This window comes from Anser anser (genome assembly GCF_964211835.1).
Source record: "Anser anser genome assembly, chromosome: 11".
Lineage (NCBI taxonomy): Eukaryota > Metazoa > Chordata > Aves > Anseriformes > Anatidae > Anser > Anser anser.
The window spans coordinates 20,125,147-20,142,295 of record NC_139732.1 but is presented as its reverse complement, the minus strand read 5'-3'; the positions used below and the strand labels follow the sequence as shown (position 1 = coordinate 20,142,295).

At 35.1% G+C, this 17,149-nt stretch overlaps 1 protein-coding gene across 8 annotated transcripts in view; it reads right to left on the bottom strand.

Annotated features, from left to right (window-relative positions):
• The window catches only part of CDH13 (cadherin 13), a 493,014-nt gene that overhangs the window by 188,274 nt on the left and 287,591 nt on the right, over nucleotides 1-17,149 (bottom strand). For 7 of the 8 annotated variants that reach the window (XR_014588949.1, XR_014588950.1, XR_014588951.1 and 4 more), the window contains one exon: nucleotides 13,157-13,301. Coding sequence is in view for 5 of the 8 variants with exons in the window: in XM_083851524.1 (XP_083707650.1) it covers nucleotides 13,157-13,301 (145 nt within the window). In the remaining 3 variants the exon portion in view is untranslated. Of the gene's footprint in view, nucleotides 1-13,156; nucleotides 13,302-16,592; nucleotides 16,693-16,889; nucleotides 17,142-17,149 lie in introns of those variants that run through there. The other variant, XM_083851525.1, reaches the window with a different exon arrangement.

Sequence of the window (17,149 nt, the reverse complement as noted above, 5' to 3'; positions counted from 1 at the left end):
GGATACAGCTGTAGTAATGAGAAAATAAGAGCCCAAAGGATGGATAAACTACATTATCTTAACTAACAAAGGCAAGCCTTCAAAATATGAAATTGGAAAGGAAAAGCTATACTATTAACGTTTTTTCCCTGGCTAAGAAAAATAGATCAATTTTCAACTCTTCAGTTCTTATTTAGTAAGCCTGCAGCACATACAAAACCTGTTGAAAGTGTAACCTCCCAGAATTAAACTGCCAAATAAGCACGATTACAAGCAGCCCAACAGGTATGCCTATCTTTTTGTCTTATGATTTTGAATACTGTAGATTTATGTTAACGGGAACTATGATAGAGTTAAGCTTAAAAATCAGAAGGCAAAGCCATTTAAATTAAAAAACAAGAGTTTGCAAAGTAGTGTTTGCAAGCGTGTCCAAACAGCAATATATGCAATTTCATGTTCCATTACACTGTCTGCTAAAACATGCTGATGCGCTTCTATTGCTTTTGTTTTCTATAGCTATGGTGTCTCAGCTGAAGTTGGATACTGAGCTCCTATGCCAAGTCGTGTTCTCAGATTTGGGGACCTCTTCTTCCATCACGTAAAGAAAGTTGCCATAACAAGAACAGTACCACCCATCATAACTTTTTTAACTCCATCGTAAACTTTGCTTGCTAAACTTTTTTTTTTTTTTTTTTTTTTATGGCTACTCCTTCGAAATCTGACCACTCTTAAGTTACCAGAAATTCTCATAGTGACTTTGGGGTTATTCAGATTTCTCTGCAATAAGATTTGGATGAACAGTCCTCAAAGTTATTTGACTACTGCAGGCTTTGACAGATGAAAATCTTAAATTGCTTTTATTTAGCTGCTGCTACCAACGCTATGACATCTGAGTATAATACAGATCCTGGTCACCAAGTAGCTGGATAACATTTTTTCCTCAGTTTAAGGAGTTGATATGCAGTCTCTTATTGTAAGAATCCAAAGCAAGTTCATTTCAAACAGATCAGCGGGATGTTTCCCTGTCTTGTTCTCCCTGGCTGCATTCCAGGGCTCTCAAAACCAGCCCAATCCTGCAAACGTTTACAATTCTTCCGAGTGTAGCACTTACATAGCCTGTGGGAGTAAGAACCTAATCTTGCATATAGAAAGGAACTGTATATTGTTTAATAGTTTGATTTGCTATTATATGCTATTGCATAAGTTTTATTTCAGTATCATGCAACTGCTGTGATTGCACTTTTATAATTGGTGCTGTACCCCAAAGGAGAACTTTTCAAAAAGTAAAAGTGCTACCTAGGTGCTGAATCCGAGAATTTACTACAAGAGCTTTGGGTAGCAATACTTAGTTATGAAGCTTCCCAGAAAGGGTTCTGCAGGTGTTAAACAATTCAAACTACAAGATCAATGACGTTAATTAGTGGTTCGTGCAACATAATATGAAATAAAATGCAGGTAAGTGAATTTAGTTTCTGAAGAAAAGTCCAGGACAGAATCCAACTCAGACACTTGCCCCTCTGAAATTTCTGTATATTTTATTAACAGATTCAGGCTTACATTATCGCCATATTCTGAATCAAACAGAGGTGTGATAATGTATCAATAATGATTTTTGCCATGCTAAATAGATATGGCTGCAAATTTCATCTCCAAAGACTCTGGTATTTTTAGTATGCTGTTTTGTAGTAATAAGAAGCCAGCATCAATTTAATTGACATTCCTACACCCATTGATTTAACAATACCAGATTTCAGCAGACAGAAAGAATTGTCATTTGACAGGAGAACACTAAGAGATCTTTCATTAGCACTCCCTTTAACCTAAATGTCTCAGATGCCTCCCAAACTTCTCAGATACACCGCAGTAGCACAGCACTGATGTCAAGAAATGACAGATAAGGAATATTCAAATGACTACATCTTCAAAATTAGAAGCTGCTTTAAAGAAAGAGACTATTTCTATAATTGTTGACGTAAAAGAGAATGTTTGTTCAAAAGAATGTTTTTTAAACAAGTGTCATGGAATTTTGATTGTAAAAACATACTGAGACACTCACAATGGTTTCAACGCCCAGAGGAGCTGTTTAGCACCACAGATGATAGATTACAGCTTTGCACAACAGATCAGTGTATCTTCATTTGAGAAGATTAAAACACGTTTGACAAACTGAATTTGCAGGGTTGGGTTTTTGTTTGCTTTTGTCCTTGTCCCACATCAACACACCTCCTCCATACCCCCAGCCAGGGGAAGTATGCCTTACCTCCCTCTGCGAGATCAAGTAAAATCTGGCCTATTAAGGCCTAAAGCAGTGAGGCCAAGAAATACTGTTGGCATGTGTAATTAATAAAACTAAAATTATTAATATATATATTACCATTTTTATCTCTGCTGAAAAGAATTTGATAGGTGATTTGTGTCCTGAGCTAAAAGAGAGCTGATATCTATTCCTGAAAACTTTGGAAAGTAGGTGCTCAACCCTGCTGTACTGACACGACCAGTTGACTATTGTTACAATTGTGCATCCCATCTTCTGAGTTATTTACTGGGATGGGGTACACAATTCCAGGTAATAAAGCTCCATATACTTTTGGCCAATACTAGGAAGGGAATTAATAATTTTAGAACAAGATTGTAACAATCTTAGCAACAGGTCTACCTAAACCAGAACTGGTTAGGTAGCTGGTTTCTTCAGGAAGTAACAGGTATATCAGAACATTGTCAGGTAAGTTAATGGATGTGAAGACTACATGAACTATTCCATAGTTCTTACTTTTCTTACACTGTGACTTGAATTATAGTGTTATAGAGACATAATGGTAGTAAGAATCAAAACCAATGCTCTTAGCATTTTTGCTCCTAGCAAACGTGAAGAAAACTTATTAGAGCTATTATTGTACTGAAACACGTAGCTTTGTTGCTATGCTGTTACTACTGAGACATTTTGAAAGATTAGGTCAGTTTCTCCAGAATTTTTATATAAAGAAAATCAGAAAAACAATTCATAGTGTTAAAAGTCAACCATGTGAAATTGTTCCACTTTGACATTTTCTTATCAATTGCTTTGAGATGATTATAAAGTTGAATTAATTTAGATGCATTGATGCAATTTTCTTCAAGGAGAACGAATACTTTTGCTTTTACAGTAATTGCAGAACAGAGCCAAATTTCAAACTCTCAAAAGATTTTTTTCAAGTAGACCATCATCTGTTATCCCAGTAATTCATAATTACAAAATAGACATAATATATAAACAGTGGCTTCAAAAGTTTTATTTCTGGCATCTGATCAATGGAAGAAATCTTAGTTGCCTTCACAGTAGCAGTTGCTACAAATGAAGTTTCAAAACTCTACCACACTTTTTTTTTTTTTTAAGCATAAGTGCTCCTGAAAATCATTTGTAAGCCATGGTGAATACACTCTGAATTATAATGTGTCCATGTGTCCCTTCTATCCAACTGGTTCTTGGCTACTTGAAGTGAATATACTTAGGTTATGTACCTAGCTTTGAGACAGCTTCAGAGTAATCCCCTGTGTTTTGGTCTTGCAGAAATTAGTGTTTCTTAAAATGTCAGATGAAATTAAAACTCAAGTTCTTGACTGAAAAGTTATCCTTAAAAATTTGTTTGTTTCCCCACCACCACCCTCTAGATTTAGAGTTTTATAAAATAGTCTTAGAACTATGTAAAAACTGTAAAATATCCTTCTGATAACAATTGCAATAATGATCATCATGTTTTACTGCTTTGTGTTTGAATCACAACACTGATGAGCTACACCGTGTATTCCAAAAATCACTGCCTTGGATATGTAACATTTTCTCAGATCCATATTTAAAAGACATTTCTACTGGAAGCTTCCAATATATACCAGCAAATAAGGATATAAAGCAAGGAATCTTCACTGCTCTGAGACTTCACCTGCAATCTATCACACTTGTGTGTGATTCTAACTCAGTCATGTGCTCTTTGCACATCTTATACTGACAGCAACATGATTTTCTTTCTTTTTTTTTTTTTTTAAAAGCAAGAAAGCCAATAATAATCTTTGCAACCTTACCAAAACATTCTCAGGGAACAAAAACACTATTTTTAAATATTATCTTACTTAATTTCAATAATTTTAGTGGTGCTTACTAGCAGTACTTGATTTCTAATAATAAATGTATTTTCCCATCTATTTTTTTTTTTGGAAGTTGTGTGATATATGTAAGAGAACGATTTTGAATATTTCAATGAAGAAAAATAACTTATACTATAAAATTAATTACCTATCACAATTTTTTCTATGTACTTTATACTGTCCAAACACTCTTACTAAAGTTGTTTTTCATATATCACAATTGTCTGTACTAGTGTACAACTGTCCTTTGACCTTTTGGGAATACAGACTGCAGTTTATACCCCCAAGGGTGTATGAAATTAAGGGAGAAACGTGAAAAAAAAAAAGGTTAAAAAAGGAAAAAAAAAGAACCAACAGTTTATAATGTAGGGAACCTCTCTCCTCTCTCTTTTAAAGATGTGATCTGATAGTATCTTTCAAATAATACTAGGAAAAATAATCAAATTAACCTGCAAGGCAATAAATAATCCTGTCATCCTGCAATTTCATGTTTTCTATTCAGCTACGTGACTCTTTCACAATAAAAGTGGTATGGATCTGTCTATTGGCTGCTCCAGGCATTGTATACTAAGGCAATCAAACCCTGCCTGCACTGACAATTTATAGCCTTTTTCCATTCAACACTTGGAGTAGTGGCCGCACCATGGCATTACTGTCAAAGGAAATGATGCCCCATTGTTATAAAACCTGGTAACACAACTCCAGGATTTACATCCAGCTGCGTGAGAGGACAGGGAAGTGGGGGTAGGGCTTCAGCTAGTGTATCTACTGCCATCAGTCTCCAAATCATATAACAATTTTATGGCACATGATTGCAAGCTGCGAAGATTTAACACCCTTTTCACACACCTCAAAGGGCTTGAACAAAATACAGCAGTGTGGCCACTGACAGTCCACTGACTTAAAGCACAACTCACCACATCACCTGCAGGGCTGCTGGCCTGCGAATGTGTGATGGGCAATATCCAGAAATGGTGCTTTAGAACTGTATCAACACAAACTGAGGTTTTATACCACTAGTAAAGCCTATCAAGAGAGCTGTGGCATCATTCTCCTCTCCAGTATGCCACAGAGCTGTGTATTTTTTTTTTTTTTTTTTTTCAGATATATTTTCCTGGCAGTACTGTACCTTTCAGTTGATTCTAAGGATAAGGTCATCTCAGGCGCCCAAGCTGCTTAAACCTTTCAAACCCACCCTTTCCTCTTCTGAGAGGGATACATTAGCAGATGCAAGAGCCAGGGGAAACTTTACTAATGCATAAATTTCCCTTTGCAAAGAATTGCAAATTGAATTACACTAATACATTTGAGACCTAGTTTTTCAGTAACCAAAAAGGACTCCAGCACTTAAATAACACACAGGTTATTTAAGAAACATGCTTATTTTTATTTAAAGAACCTAGGTTATAACACAAAAAGAGCCGAGATAGCTAACCATCTTCGCTTTCATTGTTATGTGCCTGCCAGTATATTACAGGGACTATTTTACTATGTAAAATGTCCAATGAAAAGAGACCATAATGCATTTATAACCTTTAGCATCAGGCACTAATGCTGATCTGGCTGTAAGAGTAATTTTTGGTATGTCATTGCATCACTAGAGGAAAGCTTTCACCAAGGTCACTTTAGCAGGAGAGACAGTGAACAAATCAGTTGTGCATAAAAACAAAAAGTTAAAGGGAATTTTCTGTCTGGGGCTGAAGAAGGGGAGTAGCTCATTTCTGGTCCTTACAAACAATGGCAGTCACTGTGGCTTGCGCAGCCAAGGTGATTTGGAGCCTTTTCTGACTCTCACCTATTTCTGCCGGAAGACAAGAATAATTGAACCCTGGAGTGAACTGCAGACTCCTGCTTCCAGACACTCACACCAGACACTCAGTTTGAGTGAACTGCTAATTGCTACACTTGAGATTATTTAAACTTACTCAGAAGGTGCTGGTTTAACCACACTGGCACTGCTGGGCAACCTGTTAATTAATAGATAATACTTTAATGGGTTGATCCTCTCAACTTCTTCCAAAAAACACACAGGGGAGTTAGTTTAGATGTACATCCTTCTCTGCCACAGTACAACTACACATTATTTATAGATACAGAACATCTTTTGTTTTCTTTGTATATAGACATTTTTATACATAGACAATAACTAGAATGCCAGGATCCCTAAGCCCCACTAAAAGATCAAATAAGTGGAGTATTCATATATGTACATGTCTATCTGTAATGACATATTTTAAAAATAAGTATATGTCCACAAAAATACATATACATAACACCAATATTAATGTACAGCCATATTTTACACCACAGACTTGGGAACAAATTCCTACTGGTATATACAAAGCATCTGTGTATAATTAGCATTACAGATATGTCTAACTAGTTTATGTCCATTACATTTACAGGCTAGATTACAAAAAGCTTCAAAGATGCAAGTACATTTTTATTGAAATGCAAGTAGTTAATCCTAAGAAAAGATTGCTAGAAATTTGTGGTAAACCTTTAAAGTATGCGTAAAACTACTCACATTAGTTCACAGAACATACAATCCTCTTTCACATACTTTTCCCATAATCATCTACTGAGGGAGATGGGATGCTAGGCTTTAGATGTAACTCAGCATAGCAGTTTGTATCTCTAAAGATAGATTTTTCTATATTCTTCTGTTTCCTTTAACTCAGAGGCTTCCTAGGCCAGAATCTAATTAAATACTATAATACAGAATAACTAAGCCATTTAGGAAGTTTTTCGCCCTGGATGAATCAAATTCCTTGAACCAATTTATACTTTTGTTTTCTCCAACAGCTCATAGGAATAAGTTTCACAATTAACTGTGTGACATTTCAAACCTCCACTAAAATCAAAGTATTGCTGCAAGAGACATTGCTCTGAATCAAAAAAGCTCAAGTTCAAGTATTTAACTTGGAAATAATTTTGAGGTGGATTTTTCTGAGACATTCCAGCTTTGCAGCTCAGATCTATATATACACCTCTAAGTTCTCTACTGCTGATTTTATTTATTAATATTCAAAATTATGAATATTTTAAAATGAAATAATGAGCTCAGACATTATATACCTTTAGAAGCTAGCAGGCAGAAAATGAGATTGAATTGATAGGTCTTCAGAACCTGCTAAAGCACCACCCATAAGTGGGGTTGCAATGTACACTCATGTTTGCAACAGTTCTGTTAATCAGAGGCAAGGCCAAAGTGGCTCAAGGTCAACCTTTTTTTTCAGAATATGTACCACTGAATCATTTTTTAGCTTTAGGTTACACACAGGATCTAAAGCTAAACCATACCTTTACAAGCTTTTCCCCGCAGTATTTTTTTTTCTCCCCTAAATGAACATATAAAAAAAATAAATAAAATAATAAAAAAAAGATGGAAACTTCTTTTGCTTACCTTGGGAGGGAAAAAAAAAAAAAGTAATTTGGATCAAGCCAGTACAATAAATACACAGTTAGAGAAGTACTTTCTTCAGGGCTAGCAGATCATGCCCACCCCATTGAGACCAAGACATGGTCTAGTAGGCAGGCTATTAAAGATTTAATTTATGGTATGGTGAGAATCCTATAAATAAAAATCACAATAAGAGCCAATAATAATTTACATTTTAGTACTAAAATGCATCAATATTCCCATACCACACAAAGTAGTTCTACAAGAGATGTATGCAAGCCTCCATCGCACAAAAATTAAATGTATGTTTGGTATTTGCCTTGGTAAACACGGTAGAATTTTTTGTAGCTGCATACCCTAAAGAGTTTATCACAGTTCCTCATATCAAAAGAAATATCAATAAGTGATTGCAATTATTTGATTCTCCTTATACGCTGTAAGCACTAAACCATTTTTGCTTTGTCTTGAACTCACTTTTTCATTTTTTTAAGATCATCGTTAGTGTCAGCAGTACTTCAAGCACATGCCTTTACTTAGAACTACACTTCCAGATGTATCAAAATGTGCCTCTTTCCTTTGATTACATTTCCTGCAATTCTTATTCAAACATTCTATATTTTATTCTCATTATGGTCATGAACTCTATCTTCACTCAAACTGCTTTTCAAGTATTTGCTCCTGAATACTGTGCTGCGGAAAGCATTTTGTTTGGCGAAATAGTTTTACACAGTATTTTTGCATTCCTTTAAATCGACTGCAGATTTTCTGTGTGGAACTCTCCAAACCTCTGCAAATCTCCCTGTCATACACTGAGTAAAATTCAAAGTGCAAATCATCAGCATGATATATGTATACAACCCACATTCTTCTTCAGACTTATAACATCAAATGATGCTTAGTTCTTGTTTTAATGAGATGTTGATATTTACATCATTTTTGTTTTTATGCTATTTAAGGTTTGATATCCTGAACTACCCCTCCATTTTAGTCTTACAGAAAGAGCATCATCTTTATTTTCAAAATGGTTACAATGTGTATAAAACCACACAAATAAGTGTATGCATATGCACAATTTGGTAACTTTTCTGACAAAAATGTTTGAACTAAGGAGAAATACCATCTTAAACTAATGCAGATGGAATCAGAAGCCACTGGAGAACTTCAGATGTTACTTAAGACAAAAAGACTTTTTTGCTTTACTCTTCTCTTCTGATGGCTCTTTGTGAAAGTTCTTAAAAGCATTCCTGTGGGTTTCCCCCCAGTATTATTGCATTTACACATCACAAGAAAGAAGTGGTCCTGGAGAGCTCACCAAATTCAACACAATTTGTCATTTTAAAGCTTTGGTAACCTTACCTCATAAAACAGAAGGCATTTCAAGGAATTAAAAACCACACGCCAGAAAATGCTACTGTATCTGCAATGTATTAAGGATGATTACTGGCACATAAGAGACCAAGAAAGAGGTCTTATGTTATATATCCTCACCATTTTGCTACAGCAGCCTTCCTGGAGTTTACCTTTCCTGGTATCTTTTGATTCTCATCTATTATATCCAACCTCATTTCCATTCATAAGTGTACTAAATTTCTTGTTGCATTTAGTTGAATTATCAAAAGAATATACTGGCAGGTTGCTCTCAATAAGAAGCCACCATCTTAAGAACCGGTTTTCGTTTATCCAAATCATAGCCATGTTCTATTAAACAACCCACAGCTGTCAACAGTACTTACTCAGTACTACAGACCCTTCCTCATGCTTTTTCCATTTTTACAAATAATTCTTTTGTGATACTGAACATCCCTCTAGGCTACTATTCTTTATTCCTTCTGTTTGCCTCTTTGAAGGTTTTTAAACGTTCCTTTATTTCCAGCAATTATTTGTAGACATCTTTCAGTCCTGCTTTGGGGCTCTTCAGCTGGAATGCAATGTATTCAGGCTATTGTTCATCATTGAAAACTTTTTTTTTAATGCAATTCTTGAGCAATTTTTCCAACCACTTCAGTTAAGATTTTACCCTGTTGGGCTTGCAGCATATTGTTACAAGTCCCATAATGTCAAATGTGTTTAAAATAATTTCTGCTAAATGCCTCCAGCAAGTGCAATGAGATGGCCGCCATGTTCATTTAACCAGCCTTCTCTTTTCAGTCTTTAAGGAGTGAGACATACCCAAATGTTTCTGCCTACGTAATCCATAAAATAAGTCACTCATTAATTCACTGAGGTATGTCTGCAGCAGGGCACAGACCCTAGAGTTGGCAGCTTGATAGACCAGAGATCAATAGGAAATAAACTGGGTCATAACTTAGAAAACAAAAAGGTGAGAAATCAGCAGTACAGTAACCACAAAACCTGTTACCGTCAGTAAAAAACACACCATAGTTGTCAATGATTCATGCTCACCTATTATTTCCCTGATGTAATATACGATGAATTCAGTACCCAATTAGAAATTAGAGAATACAGTAACCAACAGAAATAGAAAAAAAAGCCTATTTCTCTAGTAGCTTTTTCTTTTTTTTTTTTTCACCCCAAAAATGCATAGCCGTCAACTTTGCTGATTGTTCAGGAAAAGGATCTCTTAATAAAAATCTAAAACTGTCTTTAGTAAATTTAAACATATATTTGAGTGTACATTTGTTAGAACGTGACTAAGGTATTTACAGGAATTTCACACTTGTCCATGAAAACTGATTGCCCATAACTAACTATATCATGAAATCACTCTATGAAAGATATTTAAATAAAGAAATATATTACTATATCACCTACCATTCAACTACGTTAATCAGAAAATAAGTTATAAGGTGTGGCAAGCCCTAGCTTGAAATTGAGTTTTTTTTTTTTTCATGTAATGCATATAACATTTTGTATTCTCTATGCCCAGGCATTTGCATCTTCCATAAAGTGATGACATATAAATCCTAACTGTCAAAATAACCAGTGATGATTACTGTCAGTTCAAAAATCACACAAACAAAAGGTGAATCAAAACAAAAGCACGGCCTTAGCAATACAGATAATGTCTTAAAACACCATCAAAACACATCCTCACTGGGTCAACACGCAAAGTTCATTTAATTTATAAATAATTAAAGAAAACAAAAATTACAGTGTTTCCATGTGTTCTTTTGATTTTTCTACTAGTAACTAGCTTCAGTGTCAGCAAAAAAAAAAAGAAGATTCTTAAAAGGGGCATAGCACATTTCACTATACTCCTATAAATTTAAATTAGAGAATTGTAAGCTTGTACAAGATAACGTATGATTCTTCAGAAAAACTGAGACAGTCATCACTTTAGCATTACTATTGATATAGTGATCACTGCAAAAACAAGTTTGTGTCTTTCCATAATTAAGGAACTAAACTTTCAAATAACTAAGGAGAAATGGTATTTCAGGAAACAAAAAGATATAACATGTCTTACAGCAACAAGAAGGAAGTCCAACATAAAGCTTAATTTGAATATTAAAATGAAGATTTATAAATTTAAATTTGCCATACTAACTCTCTCCAAAATTAATTTATTAGTAGTTCTCCAATATTTCCAGTAAATATTTCTAGTGAGTGATAAACAATGTATATGTTTAATTTTAATAAAAATAAAATACATGGAAATAAATATATGGAAAGCCACTAGAAAATTCCAGGATTTGTGAATGCTAAAATTATGGCCCCACAGGGAAACACACAGGAACCCAGCAATGAATGACTTAAAGCAAAATAATCCCTAAATCTCATCTGAATCTCTTACCAAGGCTTCAAAATCTTTCAGACAAGTTTCACAGCCTGTATCTTTGCCTATATAATTACGTATCTCTAATCACTGAATTATTGGAACCCATGGACACTTACTTGACCCAGTGATCCTGAATATAGATCCAAGACACTTATGAGTGATTTTTCAGGGAAAAAAAAAAAAAAAAAAAACTTTTCAATGATTTATAGCTGGAAAAAAGATGGCTGTGATAGGAAATCAGGTTATGCATAGAACGCAAACCCTTTCTTTTGGAACTTCAGAGAAGAAACAGAGCAATACAATATTAATACAGTAAGAAGGAATCAGGAATCATACATGCAAACGCATGCACATAAAGATTTCTATCAAGCTGTGCAGTGGAACTATTGATTGGGAGCAACACAACAGCAGAACCTGATGAATAAATTTAAGATACATGCCATAAAGTTTGAAGAAGAATGGAAAACAGATGTAAACAACGTAAAATTGTTGTTGAGCAGATGCCATCTGTGTACAGAGCTATGACAGATTCTTGCTGACACTGATTCCACAGGTTCATTTTTGCACAAAATAATTTTACAAATATTGGTGTTCCCAACACACACACACACACAAAAAAAAGCAACAACGCACAATGAGCTTATGAAGTTTAACAGGATGAATACTTGGGGGAAAGAGGGAGAGGATAACAAAAAGATGAAGTTGAGCAAAATTATTTAAACTTTGATTAATTGGTAAGACAATGATCATGTCAAATGCTACATGGACAAATATCAAAAAAAAAGCAAGAATTTTTGATGAATAAAAATAGAACTGCCAATTAAAAAAAAAAAAAAAACCCTTGGCAGTGAAAAGAAGTTTGGTATATAGGTTGAGAAAAGAAAGAACATACAGCCAACACCAATCAAATATCACTCCATAGCCTGGAATTAAGTCACAGCTAAATATTACAAAACATATTGTCTGAGAAGGGCGCCTAGTAGATAAGAGGAATAAGCTTCTGCTTTGATGCAGAGAAACGAGGCTACTGGAAGACTTGCAGAAGCACTCAGCTCATACTTTTAAGGCTTCAAACTCTGCAGAGTTTGAGCTGTTTCACACCATTTTCTGTTGCTGAAACACTGGATTTAGGGGCTTTGAATTTACTAAAACTACACCACCTGCATCAGTGGTCTAGGAATGTTTATTTAAGTAGGTATAACAAAAAGAAGCTGTAGTGTGAATGAGAAAGTAAAGTTGGTCCAGTGATCTGCTTAGATGGTCCTACTGTTCCATACTGCTGAATGATTTAAGCTTAGAAATTTCAGAGAAAATTGATAGTAGTATATCCTAAGTTTATGATGAAACTATTTACAACACAAGGAGAATAGGAAGTAGAACAGTCTAAGGAAGTTTCTTTTGAATTCTTAGTAAACAATCAATATCTGAAGTAAATCAAGAATGTGCTTAGAGAACTACAGTAGGAAAGAGATAATGTTCCAATTGGCAGCCATAATTATAAATATGAAGCATGTTCCTTGCTTGAATGAGAAAATAGTCTAAGTTGCCTTGTTGGTTCATTGCATACTTGTCACAACGAAAGTAAACTTTATATGAAATGTGAAATTTTTTTGATCACAGCTACAGTTGATCAAACAATAGCAAATATATGCAAAAATGCTAAACTCACTAAAAAGTCAACATGATTTCTAGGAACTACATAAATAATAAAGTATGGGCAAAGTCTAACATCTAGTTCTAGTCCTATCAACATACAATACAAGGAATTGAAAGGGAATATCTATCCTCATTCAGAGTAAGCAAAGCACGTCACCACATTAAGCTTCCATGACTATTAAATATTCATAAAATTGTACGTATTTGAATCCAGATTTCATTTCAGTATGCCTGTAGAGATATGATTGGCATGGACTTACCTGTAGGGGATCCCTCCATGACGTGACCAACATAGGGTCCTTCTTTGAACATTGGTTTGTTATCATTCTGATCAATAACGGAAATATCTAGGCGGACTGGCCCATCAATGACTTTTCCGCTTAAATCTGTGACCTCAACTTCCAGCTGTATGAAAAAACAGAAAAAAGAAGGGAAGTTGTTCATTATCACAGTGAACAGAGTAAGAAAAAAAGCTCCCATCAGTGCTGTGGTAACAGACCTTGCCAGGGTTACCACTTCCAGCCCATTCACTTGGACTAGGGTCACAGCAGGTTTTAAATCTAAGCAAAAGAAAATGACAGATGTACATTCACATCAGGATATCTTTTCGTAACTTGAAAATACCACATTCCCTGAAGAATGAAATGGGTAGAGTATAAGGAAAAAAAGACTCCCAAATTTGATACTAATCATGGGAAGATTTGCTTAGAATTTGTTACTTTACTTTTTTCAACCACATTTAAAGAGTACAAGTATGGAACTATCGTAGTATAATTGACATATCTTCTAATGCTCTGTTAAGAGCTTTTTTTTTTCTTTTTCTTTTTTTTTTAAAGGCAAGAGTGCCTTAGACATTAAATACATTTTCTCAATGATCATGGCATGAGGTATTATGTTAGATATTTTTGATAGTTCATTTTTTTATTAAGGTATAAAAAGACAAAACATATGCAGTTTTATATAAACAGGTATATATGCACACACACACCCCCTCACATCCCAGTGTACGACAGTATCTGCTGGGCAAAAAGCCACATAGAGCTGTATATTTGTTTCTTTTACTTCCAAAATCTGGAAAGCAAGATTATATCATGCATATCTCAACCCTCTAATCCACTTTTAATGGAAAAATCAGAATGAGTTACTAAAACTTAGTCATTAGGGCAAACCATAGTAAAACTTCTTATACGTGATGACAAAAAGGGTCAGTTTAGATTGCAGCTGCATTCTATATTTGCAATTCTCTCCTCACCACGACATCAGTAAAAACAGTAATAAGTGTATCAGAGAGACAGTTATCATTTGCACCCACTCTACCCATCCCTAAACTCAACTCTTTAATGGAGTTAAGCCAGCCAGAAAATGGACCTGGGCACAGATGTTAACATCATCTTCGTCTGTTTTTTCCCTGAGAAAGTGGTAGCAGCAGGGGCTGAAGTATCCGAGCACTTTGTTTATTCTGTTATTTTATTCTTCATTGCCATGTCTTATACCTGTAAGTTATTTCTAAGTTGGTGATAAGTCCTACTGGGAAAGAATTAGGTCCGAATTCTAATTTCTTGTAACAATGGACGTTTATCATCACATCTGTGTCTTTTGTTATGCTTATAAGTAAATCCCACTTTCATAGTTAAACTTGCAGGGTGTAAGTAGAAGCATTCATGTTGTAAGCAAGATGTCTCATCACACCATTTGTAAATAGTGTCACAGTCCATTTTAGCATCTACTTACTTTGCTCATCCTCATTTCTCAGGCAACTGTTCTTGCAAGTTTTTCCCAATGTTATTTTTTTACTAGATAAAAATGATTTATTTTTTTTTTTTGCTAGATTTGTTGGTCTAACATCCAATAAATGCTCTGACATGAAGACAACTGACTCATGGCATCAGCACAGCTGAAACGTTATGGGGGAACATGCCCCTTCACCTTTGAGGCCTTGCATAACATTGGACTATGAAGCCAATGTAATAATTCTAGGATTATGTATGATGTGAGGAGAAGTAGGAAGGAAAAGGCAGTGTTATTTCTGAGCTACATTAAAGCTAGATAAAACTTTAGATACAGTTAGAAACTGCTGACAAAAAGATTTATCTAAGTAAACGTTGACTCATCAAAACTATGTTAATTGCTTTGGGGAATGAAAGAATAGAAATATTTCTGTGAAGTTCCAGCAAATTCACTTTCAAATTTAAGATAACTTGCTCTTAATCTCTCTCTAAATATTAAGTAGATATACTGCTCACTGGACAGAACAAAGGCTTTCCTAGGTTTAAAATAACTACTTCAGCTGCTTTCATAGAAATTGAAAGTGATCTAAAGCAAAGCTTGATCTAACATTTGTCTGTTTCCCACAGACTTCCACAGGTTAAGGAAGAGAACAGGAGATTCTTATTACTCACTGCAATAGATTTATTGTATCATTACAAAGTCCACTGCCAAAATCCTACTGGCCCAAAATATTCCAGTAACATGTCCACAGGAAGTATCACATGATCTCAGCTTCATTTTTATTAGTCTCTGCACAGTAACTTGTAGGTCCTAAGCATTCTGTAGAAAACATTAAAAGCCTGCAGCACCTAATCACGACCATCTGTCTTTACCTGGCTGCTACACAAAAAACACTTGCCTAGATCTTGTTTTACACAAACCACACCCCTAAAACAAAACAAGCAAACAAAAAAGCACCAAGGAAAATATACTTTACCTTAAGAAAACAAAAAACACATGCAGGAGAAAGTAGTATTTAAGAAAAAGACAATACTGGCACAGAAAACATTACCTTAAACAGGCTGTAAAGAAAACCAGTGGAAAATTAGATTGTGTCTAACTATCAAAAGAGTGAGATTTCAGTATTTCAATAAAGAAGAAAAGCCTATCTAGTTTTAATATAAAACTTGACTGATGTATGACAGATACTGCACTCTTTCTTTTGATAGCAACAGACTGTAATTTAACATTCAGAATGTATCTGAGTTCCTACCTGATTACAACAACATAACTTGAAAGCAAAATGGTAAGCATAGATAGATTTGGGCAAACTGACAAAAAAAATAAGTCTGCAGAGCTCTGTAGCTACCTGTTATGTGAAAACCTGATAAGGCTGACTATGCTTCTCATGTTCCAACTTAAAAGTTGTGAAATTACATTCATAATGATAAAGTTACATTCATCATAATCTAACCAACCATATTTTCAGGATCTCTGAAGGCTAAATCCCAATCTCATTTCTGACAAAAGAATACACACAAACTACAAAGGATAGTCAAGGGTTCATGAGAACCTCACGCTTCACAACACAAATTGCCATGATAGGATACAAAGCAGACCTTGACCATTGCTGTTAAGATAACTGAGAAACACTGATAAAATTAAACACTTCAATAAAACAAGGAGGAGCAATGTAACACTGAAAACTGCAGGCAGGAACAGATTTTAGCCTGTTTGTCCACAAAAACTCTTCTTTGGTACTCCCCCTTCTCAAAAGGGACTTTCCGTACAACTTAGCTCCTCACTGCAGATAGGAGGAGAGTTCTCATCACCTCAAATATAAGGATGTAATGAGAAGTTTAGTAAGCTTTTCTAAGTTGTTCAAACCTCTTTTAAGCATTCTCTTGTAATTTATATAGACTTGATTTCTTTCCACTATGGTAGTCAGCAATAACATTTACAGGAAAAGATAACCAGTCTCAATCTTACCATTACTTCAAGCAGTTTCAAAGGTTTCTCTTCACAGGACAGTTGTTTCCGTTCATTTATTGCTTTTGGTGAAATGATTCTGGATAGCCACATTCCTTCTCTGCATACAAATGTCTGTTTTTACTTTGCAGCCAATGGCCCACACCAAATTATATCATAAATTTAAAGCTTTTCATAAAGTAAACCTGGAATAACTTTTAGAGCTCAATTATCTTCAAAGTCTAATACAGGTTCTTTAGTCATTAACTGCTTTCTAATTTTAATTTCCAATTTGTTGCTGATAAGAATGTTTCTTACAGATTTCTTCCAGTTGGCTCAACAGATGGTTTTGCTGTGTGGTCCTTGCATCTAGCTTCACCCAACAAAAAAATAAATTCAGTTGTTTGAGTGTGCGAAAACAGCAGCTTTCCAGAATGGCATAGTCCCCAGGGCAAGGAGCACCCAAATGGCCAGGTGTCTCTATGAGGAGAAGCCGGGGCTGCCTCACACTGGTTCCGTACGGTTCCAGATGCTTCCATGGTGGCCCCACCTCAGGGCACAGCTGAGCCCCTTGGCAA